The sequence below is a fragment of the Ailuropoda melanoleuca genome, chromosome 9, assembly GCF_002007445.2.
Source record: "Ailuropoda melanoleuca isolate Jingjing chromosome 9, ASM200744v2, whole genome shotgun sequence".
NCBI classification, from domain to species: Eukaryota; Metazoa; Chordata; class Mammalia; order Carnivora; family Ursidae; genus Ailuropoda; species Ailuropoda melanoleuca.
Window position 1 is genome coordinate 69,574,624 of NC_048226.1, and position 16,381 is coordinate 69,591,004.

Here is a 16,381-nt window from a genome sequence, read left to right on the forward strand (position 1 = left end):
ATAAAAGCCATCTATGAAAAGCCTACTGCAAGCATTATTCTCAATGGGGAAAAGCTGGAAGCCTTTCCCTTAAGATCAGGAACACGACAAGGATGCCCACTCTCGCCACTATTATTCAACATAGTACTAGAAGTCCTTGCAACAGCAATCAGAAGACAAAAAGGGATCAAAGGTATCCAAATCGGCAAAGAAGAAGTCAAACTGTCTCTCTTTGCAGATGACATGATACTCTATATGGAAAACCCAAAGGAATCCACTCCCAAACTATTAGAAGTTATAGAACAATTCAGTAAGGTGGCAGGATACAAAATCAATGCCCAGAAATCAGTTGCATTTCTATACACGAATAACGAGACTGAAGAAAGAGAAATTAGGGAATCCATCCCATTTACAATAACACCAAAAACCATGCGTTACCTTGGAATTAACTTAACCAGAGACGTAAAGGACCTATATGCTAGAAACTATAGATCACTTTTGAAAGATATTGAGGAAGACATAAAAAGATGGAAAAATATTCCATGCTCATGGATTGGAAGAATTAACATAGTTAAAATGTCCATACTACCCAGAGCAATCTACACTTTCAATGCTATCCCGATCAAAATACCGAGGACATTTTTCAAAGAACTGGAACAAATAGTCCTTAAATTTGTATGGAACCAGAAAAGGCCCCGAATCTCCAAGGAACTGTTGAAAAGGAAAAACAAAGCTGGGGGCATCACAATGCCGGATTTCGAGCTGTACTACAAAGCTGTGATCACAAAGACAGCATGGTACTGGCACAAAAACAGACACATCGACCAATGGAACAGAATAGAGAACCCAGAAATGGACCCTCGGCTCTTTGGGCAACTAATCTTTGATAAAGCAGGAAAAAACATCCGGTGGAAAAAAGACAGTCTCTTCAATAAATGGTGCTGGGAAAATTGGACAGCTACATGCAAAAGAATGAAACTTGACCACTCTCTCACACCATACACAAAAATAAACTCCAAATGGATGAAAGACCTCAATGTGAGACAGGAATCCATCAAAATTCTAGAGGAGAACATAGGCAACAACTTCTATGACATCGGCCAGAGCAACCTTTTTCACGACACATCTCCAAAGGCAAGAGAAATAAAAGATAAAATGAACTTATGGGACTTTATCAGGATAAAGAGCTTCTGCACAGCCAAGGAAACAGTCAAAAAAACTAAGAGACAGCCCACGGAATGGGAGAATATATTTGCAAAGGACACCACAGATAAAGGACTGGTATCCAAGATCTACAAAGAACTTCTCAAACTCAATACACGAGAAACAAATAAACAAATCATAAAATGGGCAGAAGATATGAACAGACACTTTTCCAATGAAGACATACAAATGGCTAACAGACACATGAAAAAATGTTCAAAATCATTAGCCATCAGGGAAATTCAAATCAAAACCACACTGAGATACCACCTTACGCCAGTTAGAATGGCAAAGATAGACAAGGCAAGAAACAACAATTGTTGGAGAGGATGTGGAGAAAGGGGATCCCTCCTACATTGTTGGTGGGAATGCAAGTTGGTACAGCCACTCTGGAAAACAGTGTGGAGGTCCCTTAAAAAGTTAAAAATTGAACTACCCTATGACCCAGCCATTGCACTACTGGGTGTTTACCCCAAAGATACAGACGTAGTAAAGAGAAGGGCCATATGCACCCCAATGTTCATAGCTGCATTGTCCACAATAGCCAAATCATGGAAGGAGCCGAGATGCCCTTCAACAGATGACTGGATTAAGAAGCTGTGGTCCATATATACAATGGAATATTACTCAGCTATCAGAAAGAACGAATTCTCAACATTTGCTGCAACATGGACGGCACTGGAGGAGATAATGCTAAGTGAAATAAGTCAAGCAGAGAAAGACAATTATCATATGATTTCTCTCATCTATGGAACATAAGAACTAGGATGATCGGTAGGGGAAGAAAGGGATAAAGAAAAGGGGGGTAATCAGAAGGGGGAATGAAACATGAGAGACTATGGACTATGAGAAACAAACTGAAGACTTCAGAGGGGAGGGGGTGGGGGAATGGGATAGACTGGTGATGGGTAGTAAGGAGGGCACGTATTGCATGGTGCACTGGGTGTTATACGCAACTAATGAAGCATCAAACTTTACATCGGAATCTGGGGATGTACTGTATGGTGATTAACATAATAAAATAAAATAAAATAAAATAAAATAAAATAAAATAAAATAAAAAATAAAAAAATTAAAAAAAAGTCAACACATATTTTGTGTGTTATATGTATTATATACTGTATTCTCACAATAAAGCTAAAGAAAACTTTATTAAGTCATAAGAAAAAGAAAATACATTTATAGTACTGTACTATATTTATCAAAAAAATCTGTGTATAAGTGGACCCACATAGGTCAAACCCATGTTGTTCAAGAGTCGACTGTAATGGGAAATATTTATTCTTTTTTTTCCAAAAGTTATTTGAACATCATTAATCATCAAGGATATGATCAAAACCATAATGATATTACCTCACACCTGTTAGAATACCTATTATCAAAAGATAACAAGTGTTGATGAGGATGTTTTGCTGATCACTGACATTTGTCCAAGTAAGCCACATAGCCCCTCTTTTCTTTAAACCTGTTGACCCCACTCATTCATTTCTCCTGACCCCTACCCCTCACCTCTTACAACCACCAATCTATTGTTATCTATGAGCTCAGATTTTAGATTTTAGGTTTTTTTGTTCTTAGTTTCCACATATAAGAGAGATCATATAGTATTTGTCTTTGTCTGATTTACTACACTTAGCATTATGCCCTCAAGGTCCATTCATGTTGTTGCAAATGGTCAGATGGCTAATTAATATGCCATTATTACACACACATACACACACACACACACACACACACACACACACACACACACAATTTTCTCTATCCATTCATCCATTGATGGGCACTTAGGTTGTTTCCATATCTTAGCTATTATAAATAACGCTGCAATGAACATGGGGGTGCATATATCTTTTTGAATTCATGTTTTCATTTTCTTCAGATAAATGCCCAGGAGAGGAATTGCTGGATCGTATGGTAGCTCTATTTCCAATTTTTTGAAGAACCTCCACCCTGGTTTCCCCAGTGGCTGTACCAATGTACATTCCCACCAATAGTGTAAGGGTTTCCTTTTGTCCACATCCTCATCAACACTTGTTATCCTTTGATAATAGGCATTCTAACAGGTGTGAGGTAATATCATTATGGTTTTGATCATATCCTTGATGATTAATGATGTTCAGCATCTTTTCATGTGTCTGTTGGCCATCTATATGTACTTTTTGGGAAAATGTCTAGTCAGATCTTCTCCTTTTAATCTCATTTTAAAATCTTTTTTTTTTTTTTTTTTTTGCTATTGAGTTATATAAGTTCTTTATGTATTTTGGATATTAGCCCCTTATAAGATACCAGTAGGTTGCTTTTTCATTTTGTTGATGGTTTCCTTTGCTGTGCAGAAGGTTTTTAGTTTGATACAGTCCCACGTGTTTATTTTTGCTTCTGTTGCTTTTGCTTTTGGTGTCAGATTCAAAATATAATCGCCAAGACCTATGTCAAGAAGTTTACCACCTATGTTTTCTTCTGGAATTTTAAAGGTTTTGGGTCATACATTCAAATATTTAATCTGTTTTGAATTAATTTTGTGTATGGTGTGAGACAGCAATTCATAGTTTCATTCTTTTGCTTGTAGTTGTCCACTTTTCTCTATACTATTTATCAAGGGGACTGTCTTTTTGCCACTGTATATTCTTGGCTCCTTTGTCATAAACAAATTGACCATATATGCATGGGTTTTATTTCTGGGCTCTCTATTCTGTTCCATTGATCTATGTATCTGTTTTTTATACCAATACAATACTGGTTTGATTATTATAGCTTTGTAAAATAGTTTGAAATCAGGGAGGATGATGCCTCCAGCTTTGTTCTTTCTCAAGATTGCTTGCCTATTTGAGATTTTTTTTGTGGTTCCACATAAATTTTAGAATTATTTGTTCTATTTCTTTGAAAAATGCTATTAGAATTTTGATAGTGATTGCATTTAATCTGTAGATTGTTTGGGTATTATGGACATTTTAACAACATTGATTCTTTCAATCTATGAGCATGGAATATCTTTCCATTTATTTGCATCTTCAATTTCTTTCATTAATGTCTTAGAGTTTTCAACATACAGGTCTTTCAACTCCTTGGTTAAATTTATTCCTAGGTATTTTATTCTTGTTGATGCAACTGTAAATAGGATTGTTTAATTTCTCTTTCTGATAGTTATTATTGTATAGAAACACAACAGATTTCTGTATACTAATTTTGTATCCTGCAACTTCACTGAATCTATTTACTAGTTCTAATAGTTTTTGTTTTTGTTTTTTATGGAATCTTTAGGGTTTTCTATATATATCATGTCACCTGCAAATAGTGAGTTTTACTTCTTCCTTTCCAATTTGGATGGCTTTTTTTTTCTTGCCTAATTGCTCCAGCTAGGACTTCCAATACTATGTTGAATAAAAGTGGTGAGAGTGGGCATCCTTGTCTTGCTTCTAATCTTGAGGAAAGGCTTTCAGCTTTTCACAATTGAGTATAATGTTAGCTGTGAGTTTGTCATATATGGCTTTTATCATGTTGAGGCATGTTTCCTCTATACCTGCTTTTTTGAGAGTTTTTATCATAAATGGATACCGAATTTTGTCTAATCCTTTTTCTGCATCTGCAGCATGGCTCTGCCTTGAGAGCAAGTAATATGCAGAATTTAGCTGGAACCCTGCTGTTGTCACACAGTGACTGCCACCCTCCTTTATTTTCTCTCTAGGTTACTTTCTTTGGTAGTTATGAAATACATGCTAGCTGCAAGCCTGTTCATCATTTTCCATCGGTATCCAGCCATACTATTTTCAATGCATATTGAACACCTGGATATTTCTGTCCTTTTTTCTTTAAAGCCAGTGTATCTCAAACCACTTGTGAGAAAATCAGCTGGGTATAAAATGCAGATTCCTCAGTCCTACCTGAGGTTTTTCTGCAAAACTCTCAGATAATTTTTATGCACCCCGAAAACCATCACTTTTCTCATTCTTGAAATGAACTGAAAGCAATGCAAACATATCTGGTTTTTCCCTGATATATAACAGGCTTGTCTCATACCTTACTCTACATTACTGGTTCTCAACGTGTGGTCCAGGGGGTCCCTGGAAATCCACAGACTGAGGAGGTCTGTGAGGTCAAAACTATCTTCATAATAATGCTAAGACACTATTTTTTTTCTTTTACTATCTTTCTCACATGGGTGTACAGTGGTGATTTCCAGAGGCTACATGACATATCCACAATAATCTGAGAAGCCTGGTAAAATAGTCTTCCCTTTTCTAACTACACATCTGAATAAGACTGGATTTTCTTCATAACTATACAAGAAACTACAGCAATATTATGCAACAAATTGAATGTGGAAGCAAATACAATCCAGTTGTCTTCTATTAAGTCAGACATTTAAAAGGTTTGCAAAATTTAGAGGAGGGGGGAAGTAGTGTTTTTTCATAAATATGTGTTATTTATAATAAAATATAATGGGTTATTACAATTACTTTTAAATTCATTAATAAATTTTTTTTAAGTTTCTTGGTTTTAATTTCTAATATGGAAATATCAATAACCCACACCAATAGGAGAGTCCTCGATAATTTTTAAGAATACAAAGAAGTCCTGAGACCAAAAATTTTGAGATTTGCTTCCCCCATAATGAATAAAACCAGAAAGTAAAGACCACTAATTATGAAATAGGTAAGTATGAGACATGTACTTAGAGTTATTCAAATGAAGTATCTGAATATTTTAATTAAATTAAATATTTATTGAGCAACTACTATGTATAATTTTTCAGAAGCTACACATTTGTTCCCTGAAAAAAATGTGACTTTGACTTGCTTTAACTCCCTTAAATAAACATTCATGAAAGCAGAGACAAACTGATTGCTACAATATTCTTGTCAGATTCTATATGACTTTTATTTACCTGTAATTATGTACTGACATCTTAAGCTTTTATCTTTCAACTTATTAAACGAAACAGATAACAGCTTTAGATTTTCTTATCACTGGTTCCTAATCATTAGGAATAATGATTCTACTAAAGGTGGACGTGGAGACATTTGTACTTCTTTTCCATTCTGGGACTTTGATTAGTACCTGATAGTCACACCACAAAAAAAGTGTTATGTCAACGGAGGTAAATCTGGTCATTTTTAAATTAAAGCTACTTACCAAAAGTAGATTTTCTATCTTCTATCCATCGTAAGGCCCAGTCTGCTTTTTTCTTAACATATGGCATTGTTTCAATTGCATTAAATAAAAATTCCCTGTAAAAACAAAAGAATGGCAAAGTTATTCATTTGTTTTTCTTAATCAAGAATAAATTTTCATTAATCATCAATAATAATTGCAATCCTATGATATGCTATCAGATCTGTCATTTTTCTGTATTTTTCATGTCCACAAAGTATAGAAATGAAACTAAAATTCAAATTAGTGACTTGGATCTGGTTTGATACAAAACGGACTAAAGTTAGTATTCAATTTCTAAACACAATGTGCTACACAATTTTTAAAGATATACTACCCAAAGATGAACTGGTTCTATACACGTTTTTTTAACCCAACACATTATTAAACAATAGAAAACATTTGAATAATTTTTCCCTAACATTTGATTTTGGAGTAAATTCTGCTCTTAACATAAGCAATAGCAATAAACCTTTGTAAGTAAAATCCCAATGGTAATACCTTTTCTTGGGATCTCTGATGTAAGTGTCTATTAGCAAACTGTACATCTCTGAGTGAACATTCTCGATGAGAATTTGAAAGCCATAGAAACAGCGAGCCTCTGGAACCTGTACCTCCTGACTAAAGCGCTCCACCTACAAAAATAAGGGAAACATATCCAATTCTGTGGATTTTCATTAAACACTGAAAATCAGAACCTGGACACCAGAATTATCACTTAAAAATTACCTATCATGCCACAAACAGGTTAGACAGAATTTATGTATTTTAAGCAGTATTATCTATCAATCCTCCACAATAAATTAGTTGCATAATGTATTCTTAAGCAATTAAATGAATTGACCTAATAGGTGGAGATACTTCCTATAAAGCCAAGTATATTTCAGAACGGCTATCAAAAATAATTCCTTTGCTTTGTAAAATTGACCTTAAGTCTTTTTATTTTCCCCAACAGCAGAAGATCGATTGAAGCCCCTTCTAATTCATGATGAAAGTTTGCATCTTTCTAATTCTCTCTAACAAGAAAGCATGCCTCCTGGCCAACCATAATACAAATTTAAAAATGGGAAGCCAGAATGCCATGCTCTATTACAGAGCTCCAGAAGGGTTATTAAGGTGCAGGCTCTCTATTAAGATTACTATCTAAGGGTAAAAATTGAACTCATATCTATGCATTATAAGTAGTTTTGATTGGCATAATATGTTTGATTTCATGATATTTTGCTGGTCAAATGGGAGAAATGTATCCTTTTCTCTGACACTTCATCAGAAAAACATCTTTGAGAGTTAAGTTATATCTAGTTCATTTTCTAGAAGTCATTTTTCAGGCTTAGCGTAACTATCTTACTGCCATTATCATCATTCAGCTAAATGGGAACAGAAAAACAACAAAAATCTTACCAAATTTTCATTCACAATTCCATCACTGGCTGCAAAAAAGGCTAATATGTGAGAGATAAAATATTTCTCATCTGATTTAAGCTTGTTCCAGTGAGGGAGATCCTTTGATAAGTCAACCTGAAATAAAAAGATTTTCAAAAATTTTAACTTGGTGTTTAACTACTATAGACTGAATGTTCCCCCCCCACACACACAAATACATGTGTTTGAAACTAATCCCCAATGGGATGGTTTTGGAGGTTGATGGAGTCTTTAGAAGGTGGTTAGGTCTCGAGGGTGGAGCCCTTATGAATGGGATTAGTGCCCCTATAAAAGAGTCCTCAGAGAGCTTCCTCACCCCTTCTGCGATATGAAAAACAGAAGGACCCGGGACCTCACCAGATACCAAATCTGCCTCTAGAACTATGAGAAATAAAATTCTGTTGTTTGTAAGCCATCCCATCTAAGATATTATTATAGCTACCCATAAGTGTCTAAGACTATTACAAAGGAACACAATAAAATAAAAGCATTTTGAAGGACTCTATATTCTGGCTAACTAAGGCAGAATAAACTAATGACTTTCAACAGCCATTGCTTTAACATGATATATAATACTTACTGTAGTGTTAGATTAGCTACCTGTTAAGCAATAGTAGCTGCTACTTTACCACCAGCCAATCTACTTTTATAACCAAAAATAATATCAGGCAGGTAACAACCTCGGTTTTAAAGCAATTTAAAGGTATGGCTTCTTCTGGGAATAGAGACATTTTTTAAAATGGGGGACCTCTAGGTGACTCAGTCAGTTGGGCATCTGACTTCCGCTCAGGTCATGATCTCAGGGTCCTGGGATGGCATCCTGCATGGGCTCCACACTCAGTGGGGAACCTATTCTCCCCCTTCCTTTGCCCCTCCCCCTGCTTGCGCTCTCTCTCTCTTATATAAATAAAACCTTAAAAAAAAAAAAAAAAGAGGGGCACCTGGGTGGCTCAGTCAGTTAAGCGTCTGCCTTTGGCCCAGGTCATGGTCTCAGAGTCCTGGGATCGAGCCCCACGTCAGGCTCTCTGCTCAGTGGGGAGTCTGCTTCTCCCTCTCCCTCTGCCCCTCCCCCTGATTGTGCTCTCTCTCTCTCTCTCAAATAAATAAATAAATAAAATATGTTTATTAGAACTAGTCCTTGGAATTAATAGAGTAAGGCACTCTAGAGTTTGATAGAATCTACAATTTAAACTAGTATTTAAATACACCTTATAGATATTATTTTGTCTTAGGAAGATCTCTGAAGTATTTTTCACAAAAACTTCATAAACATTTGAAATATATAGTTGTCCTTTGTCCTTTTATTTAATCTAACAAAGCCCTAATCTCTTTGACCATTCCAAAAAGGATTAATATTTCCTTATTTGTGTTCTTTTTTGAAATTCTTTTTCCTGTTACTTTATTCTTTAAATGTTTACTGAGCACCTACTACATGTCAGACTCTGTAATAAGTGTTGGAGGGGCACCTGGGTAGCTCAACCATTTAAGCATCTGACTCTTGATTTTAGCTCAGGTCATGATCTCAGGGTGGTGAGATGGAGCCCCACATTGGGCTCCACACTCAGTGGGGAGTCTCTTTGAGATTCTCCCTCTCCCTCTGTCCCTCCCCCACTCTGCTCTCCTCTCTCAAATAAATAAATAAATCTTTAAAAAAAAATAAGTGTTGGAGATACAGTGGGGTTGAGGGGGTATACCTGTACGTATCTTTTAAAACACAGAAGCTAAATATCAGGTCCTATTCTCTTAAGAGCTCAACTCAGGATTAACTGAAGGACACCTTCCTAATTTTTATGTGTTATACTCCTGATATTAAATTTTATATTATAATATGCTCACTCTTAAATATAAAACTCTTCAAACACTCAACTTCAAAAAGTCTTATACATTTATACTACAATAGTCATCTCCCATTCTTAAAACGTAAACCTTCCTACCCAGCTATATCTTCTTCGAACAAATTCTCAATTTCACTTTCAAATATTGATTCCAAACTGCTGGTTATTAGAATTGCCTGGTAGCTTTAAAAAAAAAATCCAAAACCCTAGACCTTTTTCTTCTGAATCAAGGTTTCTGATGATTGCCATATTTAGGAATAAAGATAAACCACAGATAAAACAATGAAGTCTAAAGTTGTCATAATTTGTTTAAAGGAAAAATATGTGGAACTATATGTTTGACTTCCTTTTAAAATGTGTATTTAAACAAAATACGTACCAACCTGTGTATTTTAATTTTTTTAATTAGTGTTTCTTAGTCATAATACAACATGTATTACATTTGCTAAAAGATGCAAGTAATTTCCAAATAAATGTTAAGAAACCCAAGTATCACAGTAGCTTTTTAACATGATGAATGAAAAAGTCACCTGTGTACTCCATTTGTTCTGTTAACCATATCTAAAAAAGACATCCTAGAAAACCACAGTTAGGAACAGTCAGGTGTGCCAAGCAGTATGACCCAATTTGAAAATACTGGGTTTTATTTTGTTTTGGGTTTTTTTGCTCTGTATGTTAACTGAGTATAACTAAGATTTTTAACAATATAACACAGGTGGATAAATGGGTAAAATTAGTGTCATCGAAGCTCCAACAATTGGTGCCTTCTGATTTCTAATGTAAATCTCCCTCATTCTGTATAAAATAGCTTACATTTATTTAGTGCTTACTAAGCACCATGTGGCATTCTAAACATCTCACTTATCTCATTCATGAGACTCATCTCATTAATCCTTACAATAACCCAATGAACCGGGTACCGTTAGCTCACTTTTCCAATGAGGACACACACAGAGGTTAAGCAATTTTCCCAGTTCCACGGCTAGTACGTGGTAGAGTCAGAATATGTACCTAGGCCATCTGGCTCCAGAGCATACATTCTTAACAGTGTGTGTTTACGTGTATAGAAACAATCTTCTGAAAAATAGATATAAATCTCTATCTATTTATATAGATAAATACACACACACACACACAGAGCAAGTATGCAACGCAGGTATCATCCATCATATTCAAAGATGAAGACAATGACTATTTGCGTGTTCACTCAAGACTACAGAGCAACCACTTACATGACCAACTGTCTTTGCCAAACCATTCAGTATTTTCTAATTTATTGTGTTCAACTCATTTTCTAGGTGGAAAATCCCACCCTAACATCCAGCATTCTACCGCTGTCCTGGCTGCTGGGGTAGCAGTGCCAGGTTTGATGTGACTGAGAGCAGGGCTGGACCGGGAGGTGTACCGGCTGGCCGCTCAGAAGTGAGTGCAGTCAGATTCTCTGCTGTGGCCCTTTCTGCCCAATCAGCTAAGTTTCTCAATGGAAAGCAGGGTGCCTAAGGCGTTCACTCTCGTTTTTTGGCCATAACGTAATTTTATTGATTCTGCTGCTGGCCATAAATAAAGACTAGTCTAGGTCACAGCAAACCAAAAGCCTATTTAAAAATAGCAAATGTTCTAAAATATATTGGAAGTAAAAACCTGGCAGACCGAGAGGCCATTTTTGCAGCAGGAAGCATGTTTACAGACTGCAATCTAAACATAAAACACTGGAGTACACTGCATTTAGTTTCTGTAATTTCAAGCATTATCTTCCACAACTGTCTTATTCAATGTATCTTACAATCTAAGTTAACATTTTTCCATGTCCCAGGACAGCAGATGTGACACTGCACTACAGAATGTGCCTGCCGGCAAAGGTAATGCCACTTACCTCTTCTGCTGTCCAGAAGGATGCCTGTGCCTGTTTATACATTTTCCAAATATCAGGGTATTGGATTGGAAAGATGACAAATCGGCGAGAACTCTTTCGTAGGAGTGGCTCTTCATCTGACTTTGCTTCATTTTCATTGGTATCTGAAGATAATCTCTGTGGAAAATAAAGCACAAACACCCGTTTTGTGTAGACATTCCCTCTTTATTCATATTTAAACACACACTGGGGGAAGCTAAAGAGAAGCATAGGTTGAGGAGCCCCTCTGCCTGGGTTGAATCCTTTACTGTTATCTGTTCCTGGTTAATAGTGTTTGCTTAGTTGTGTGACCATAGAAAAGTTGCTTAACTTCTCTGAGCCTTGGTTTTTCCTTACCAGTAAAATAACACTTACCTCGTAGGTTAATCTTGATGATTAAAAGTGCTTTAAACAGAGCCTGGTACATAATAAGCATGCAACAAAATTGTCATTATTGCTACTTTAAGGATAAGCACAAAACTAGATCCATAAATGTCATGTTGTGCAAATTTCTAAGTTTGTGCACAGAACGCCCTTTCAGTGCCTTTCTCAGAGATAGGATGCTGGTATGAACAGAATACTATTATAAACTACTTTCCTATTTTCTTTTTAAAGATTTTTTTATTTATTCATTTAAGAGAGAGAGCACGTGAGAGCACAAGTAGGGGAAAGGTTCAGAGGGAGAGGGAGAAGCAGACTCCCCACAGAGCAGGGTGCTTGACCCCAGGACCCTGGGATTGTGACCTAAGCCGAAAGCAGACGTTTAACTGACTGAACCACCCAGGCACCCCTACTTTCTTTTTTTTTCTACTTTCTTATTTTAATGTTTTCTTTTCTAATCTGAACTATCATAATACTTACCTGAAAACTCCTTACCAACAATTTATCAACCTTTGTTCATTTGAACCCTCCCTTATACCAATTTGTTATTATTATTTACTTGTTAACATTACTACAGATGGTCTCACCCTGGGCTGGCTCAAAGCTTTGTGGAATCAAGTGAGAAGCACATACACCTGTATACATACAACTTGTAAATGATGGCATTCCAAAAAGGGACGGTGCCAGGTATATAGATATTTTAAGTACTTAAAATATATGTGTATATTTTAATAGTCAGCAAGAGTATCAGAAGAGTCGTACTTTGCATGTGAATGAATATATACAAAGTATATACAATTAGGCTTAAAATGTATAAATCAAGATTATTGGGATACATTTAAATTCTGGACTCCTAACTCAAACTGTCTCTCTCTCCCCAGTGCCAGGTCAATCATGTTCTTTTGTCCTTATCATTGCTTCCGCCAATCACACGTCTCTGAAGCAAATGTGCTAAGGCAAGGCAAGATGAGAAAAAGACAAAAAATCAAAGCCTGAGGCTATACAAATGCAGGTAAGGCTTGCAAACTGCATACATACGGTCATTAGAGTAGAGACTGTCTTAGTTTGTAACTACTTATTTGAAGGTGTGGGCCTCCCAAGATAAAGCACTTGAGCCCTGGAGAGCAGAAACCACTTTTTATTTATTATGGTGCTTCCAGAGTACTGTGTCAAGCATAAGGGGCGCCTGGGTGGCTCAGTCGTTAAGCGTCTGCCTTTGGCTCAGGGAGTGACTCCGGAGTTCTGGGATCGAGCCCCATGTCAGGCTCTTCCGCTGGGATCCTGCTTCTTCCTCTCCCACTCCCCCTGCTTGTGTTCCCTCTCTCGCTGGCTGTCTCTCTCTCTCTCTCAAATAAAATAAATAAAATCTTTAAGAAACCAAACAAAAAAATCCATTAGCTAAGTAAGTGAATGGGCTGCTAATTTCTTTTTATCTTGTGATTGGGTTACTGGATACCTTTTGAATTTAATTTAACATAAGACCACAATACATCACTGAGATAACCTGATAACCACACAAATCAAGCCTTTTCTGAGTACTCCCACATTTCCCTTTCCCCCATCGCCCTAAAGGCCTGGATTAGGTCCCTAACATAGCATACAGCTCACTGCAATTTAATTCCTAATTATTCATCTATAGCCTCCTCTCGACTATGCTTCTTGAGAGTAAAAACCAACTTTATTCTTGTGGAATCCCTAGAACCCAGCATTTAGTTGATATTCATTCCCCCAAATATTTAAGCAAATTTTTTAAATGGAGGCTGTCAAGTTTTTTGTGTTGCCTTTATACATTTTGTCCCTGGGGTACGGGTATGTATTCAGAGCTGGCATTCCTTACCTTCACTGTATTTGCTATGTGAACCACCATAAGCAGTAACTCTTTGGTACCAAGCACCCTGGCCCTGAGGGAGTTTTTAAATACTGATTGAATAATTGATCAATGTTAGGATCTATGAAAACTGCTGAAGACTAGCACCTTTCAATTAGAATGAAATTCAGGATGCCTGGGTGGCTCAGTTGGTTAAGTGTCTGCCTTCAGCTCAGGTCATGATCCCAGGATCATGCTCCACTGGGAGCCTGCTTCTCCCTCTGCCTCTCTCTCTCTCCCTGCCTCTCATGAATAAATAAATAAAATATTTAGAAAAAGAATGAAACTCACGTTTGTACCTATATTCTTCCTGTTCCATTCTGATAACATGTGCATTGTTAAGAGAAGAAGTTGGATTAGGAGAGCATTATGAAAGAGTTTCCAATGGTGAAGAGAGGAGGGCTTAAGTAACATAAACCTCTGGATTGAGCTAAAGATGATATATTGCTTATTTTCATGATGCTTTAAAAAATCCACACACATTTTAATACAATGTCAGGAGGACCATACATTCCAAAGTTCTAGGATCTCTGGAATATCCTCTATGGACCTGGACTAAGAACCTATATTTTAGAACAGAAAGCAATGGGGGAAAAGGCATGATGGCATGTGACTTTTTAAAAATTTTTTATTTATTTATTTGAGAGAGAGAAAGTGAGCAAGAGAGCACAAGCAGGTGGAGCTGCAGAGGGAGAGGGAGAAGCAGACTCACCACTGAGCAGGGATCCGGATGTGGGGCCTGATTTCAGGACCTTGAGATCATGACCCCAGCTGAAGGCAGCTGCTTAACGAACTGAGTCACCCAGGCACCCAGGAATGTGACATTTTTAAAAAACTGGAAGTAACTTTCTAAGTCTGGACTTAACCATATGTAGGGACAATGGAAAGAGAAGAAACCAGAAAGCAAGCAGAGACTTTCCAAATGTGTTCTGAAGAACTCTGCAGCCCCTCTAATGTCACTAAATGATAGATTAAGATTTCACCATGAAATGTGTTTTTAACCTGCTAAAATAGTAGTAAAAAACAACAGAAATGTTCTAACCTATACAGAAAGAAAGCCACCAATGCATAAACTTGTGTTTCCAGGTTGTCATTTTTCTTTCCTTTTTTTTTTTTTTGTTTTTTTGGATGACCCCAGATGAAAGTTTCTCTAGCCATCTCTGCTTAACTGAAGAATACATGAGATGAAGAGAAAGGCAGTCAAGAACAACAACAACAAAGCCAACAACAAAAACAAAACTCCTGTAACCATTTGTATTTGCTTTTCAGAAGTGAACTAAAGGACGCCTGGGTGACTCAGTTGGTTAAGCATCTGACTCTTGGTTTCAGCTTGGGTTGTGATATCAGGGTCATGATCTCAGGGTCATGGGATCAAGCCCCACCTCGGGGCTCTGTGCTCAGCAGGGCGCCTGCTTGAGATTCTCTCCCTCCTCCTCACCCCCTAAAATAAATAAATAAGTCTTAAAAAAAAAAAAAAAAAAGAAGTGAACCAAGATTTTGTTCAAAACCAAACAAAAAGGAGGGGTGCCTGGGTGGCTCAGTTGGTTGAGCAGCTGCCTTCAGCTCACGTCATGATCCTGGGGTCCTGGGATTAAGCCCCTCACCGAGCCCCACATCTGGCTCCCTGATCAGTGGGGAGTCTGCTTCTCCCTTTCCCTCTGCCTGCTGCTCCCCCTGCTTGTTCTCTCTCTCTGTCAAATAAATAAATAAATAAAATCTTTAAAAAAACAAGAAGGAAAAAACAATAATACAATAGTAATAATAATACAGTAGAAGCCCTCCTGGTGGTTAGAAATTTTCTAAAGGAATGAATCATAAGAAAATGATATACGGGGGTGCCTGGATGCCTCAGTCATTAAGCGTCTGCCTTCTGCTCAGGGCGTGATCTCGGCGTTCTAGGATCGAGCCCCACATCAGGCTCCTCTGCTGGAAGCCTGCTTCTTCCTCTCCCACTCCCCCTGCTTGTGTTCCCTCTCTCACTGGCTGTCTCTATCTCTGTCAAATGAATAAATAAAATCTTTAAAAAATTTAAAAAAATAAAATACACATAACATAAAATGTGCCATCTTAAAAAAAAGAGAAAAGAAAATGATATATGCCTTAAACTATTTAACTTAAACATGTAATTTACATTTATTACTCATTTTCTGCTATAAAGTCAAAGCTTTTTGTTGTTGTTAATTTGGCTCACTGGACTCTCAAGTCTTCCTGATAAACACGACTTAAAAATGCATCACTTACACTTCCTAGTTTTAACATACTTAAGGTAGAATAGTCTGAGTGCAGAGTTCTTATCTCTTGTAGGATTCCCTCCCAATCTTATTATACTTGTCTTGCTTACACCTAATTCTACAGAATTTGTGGGTTTTTTTTTAAGATTTTATTTATTTATTTATTTATTTATTTATGAGAGAGAACACAGGCAGGGGGAGGGGCAGAGGGAGAAGCAGGCTCCCTGCTGAGCAGGGAGCCTGATGTGGGGCTCCATCCCAGGACCCCAAGATCATGACCTGAGCTGAAGCAGATGCTTAACTGACTGAGCCACCCATGCACCCCAGAATTTGTTTTTAACAAGTCATCTTTACTGAGTTTTCCAAAGCTTTCAATTTACGTTTTTATAGAAGCAACTTTCTTCTCATTCTCATATATTAG

General features: G+C 37.0%; 1 protein-coding gene across 7 annotated transcripts in view; it reads right to left on the bottom strand.

Annotated features, from left to right (window-relative positions):
* Positions 1–16,381, bottom strand: part of RRM2B (ribonucleotide reductase regulatory TP53 inducible subunit M2B) — an 88,609-nt gene that overhangs the window by 66,237 nt on the left and 5,991 nt on the right. For all 7 annotated transcript variants that reach the window (XM_034668404.1, XM_034668403.1, XM_019803132.2 and 4 more), the window contains exons 2-5: positions 11,464–11,619; positions 7,735–7,851; positions 6,835–6,968; positions 6,316–6,410 (exon numbers count right to left, since the gene is read on the bottom strand). In XM_034668404.1, coding sequence (XP_034524295.1) covers positions 6,316–6,410; positions 6,835–6,968; positions 7,735–7,851; positions 11,464–11,619 — 502 coding nt within the window. The remainder of the gene's footprint in view (positions 1–6,315; positions 6,411–6,834; positions 6,969–7,734; positions 7,852–11,463; positions 11,620–16,381) is intronic.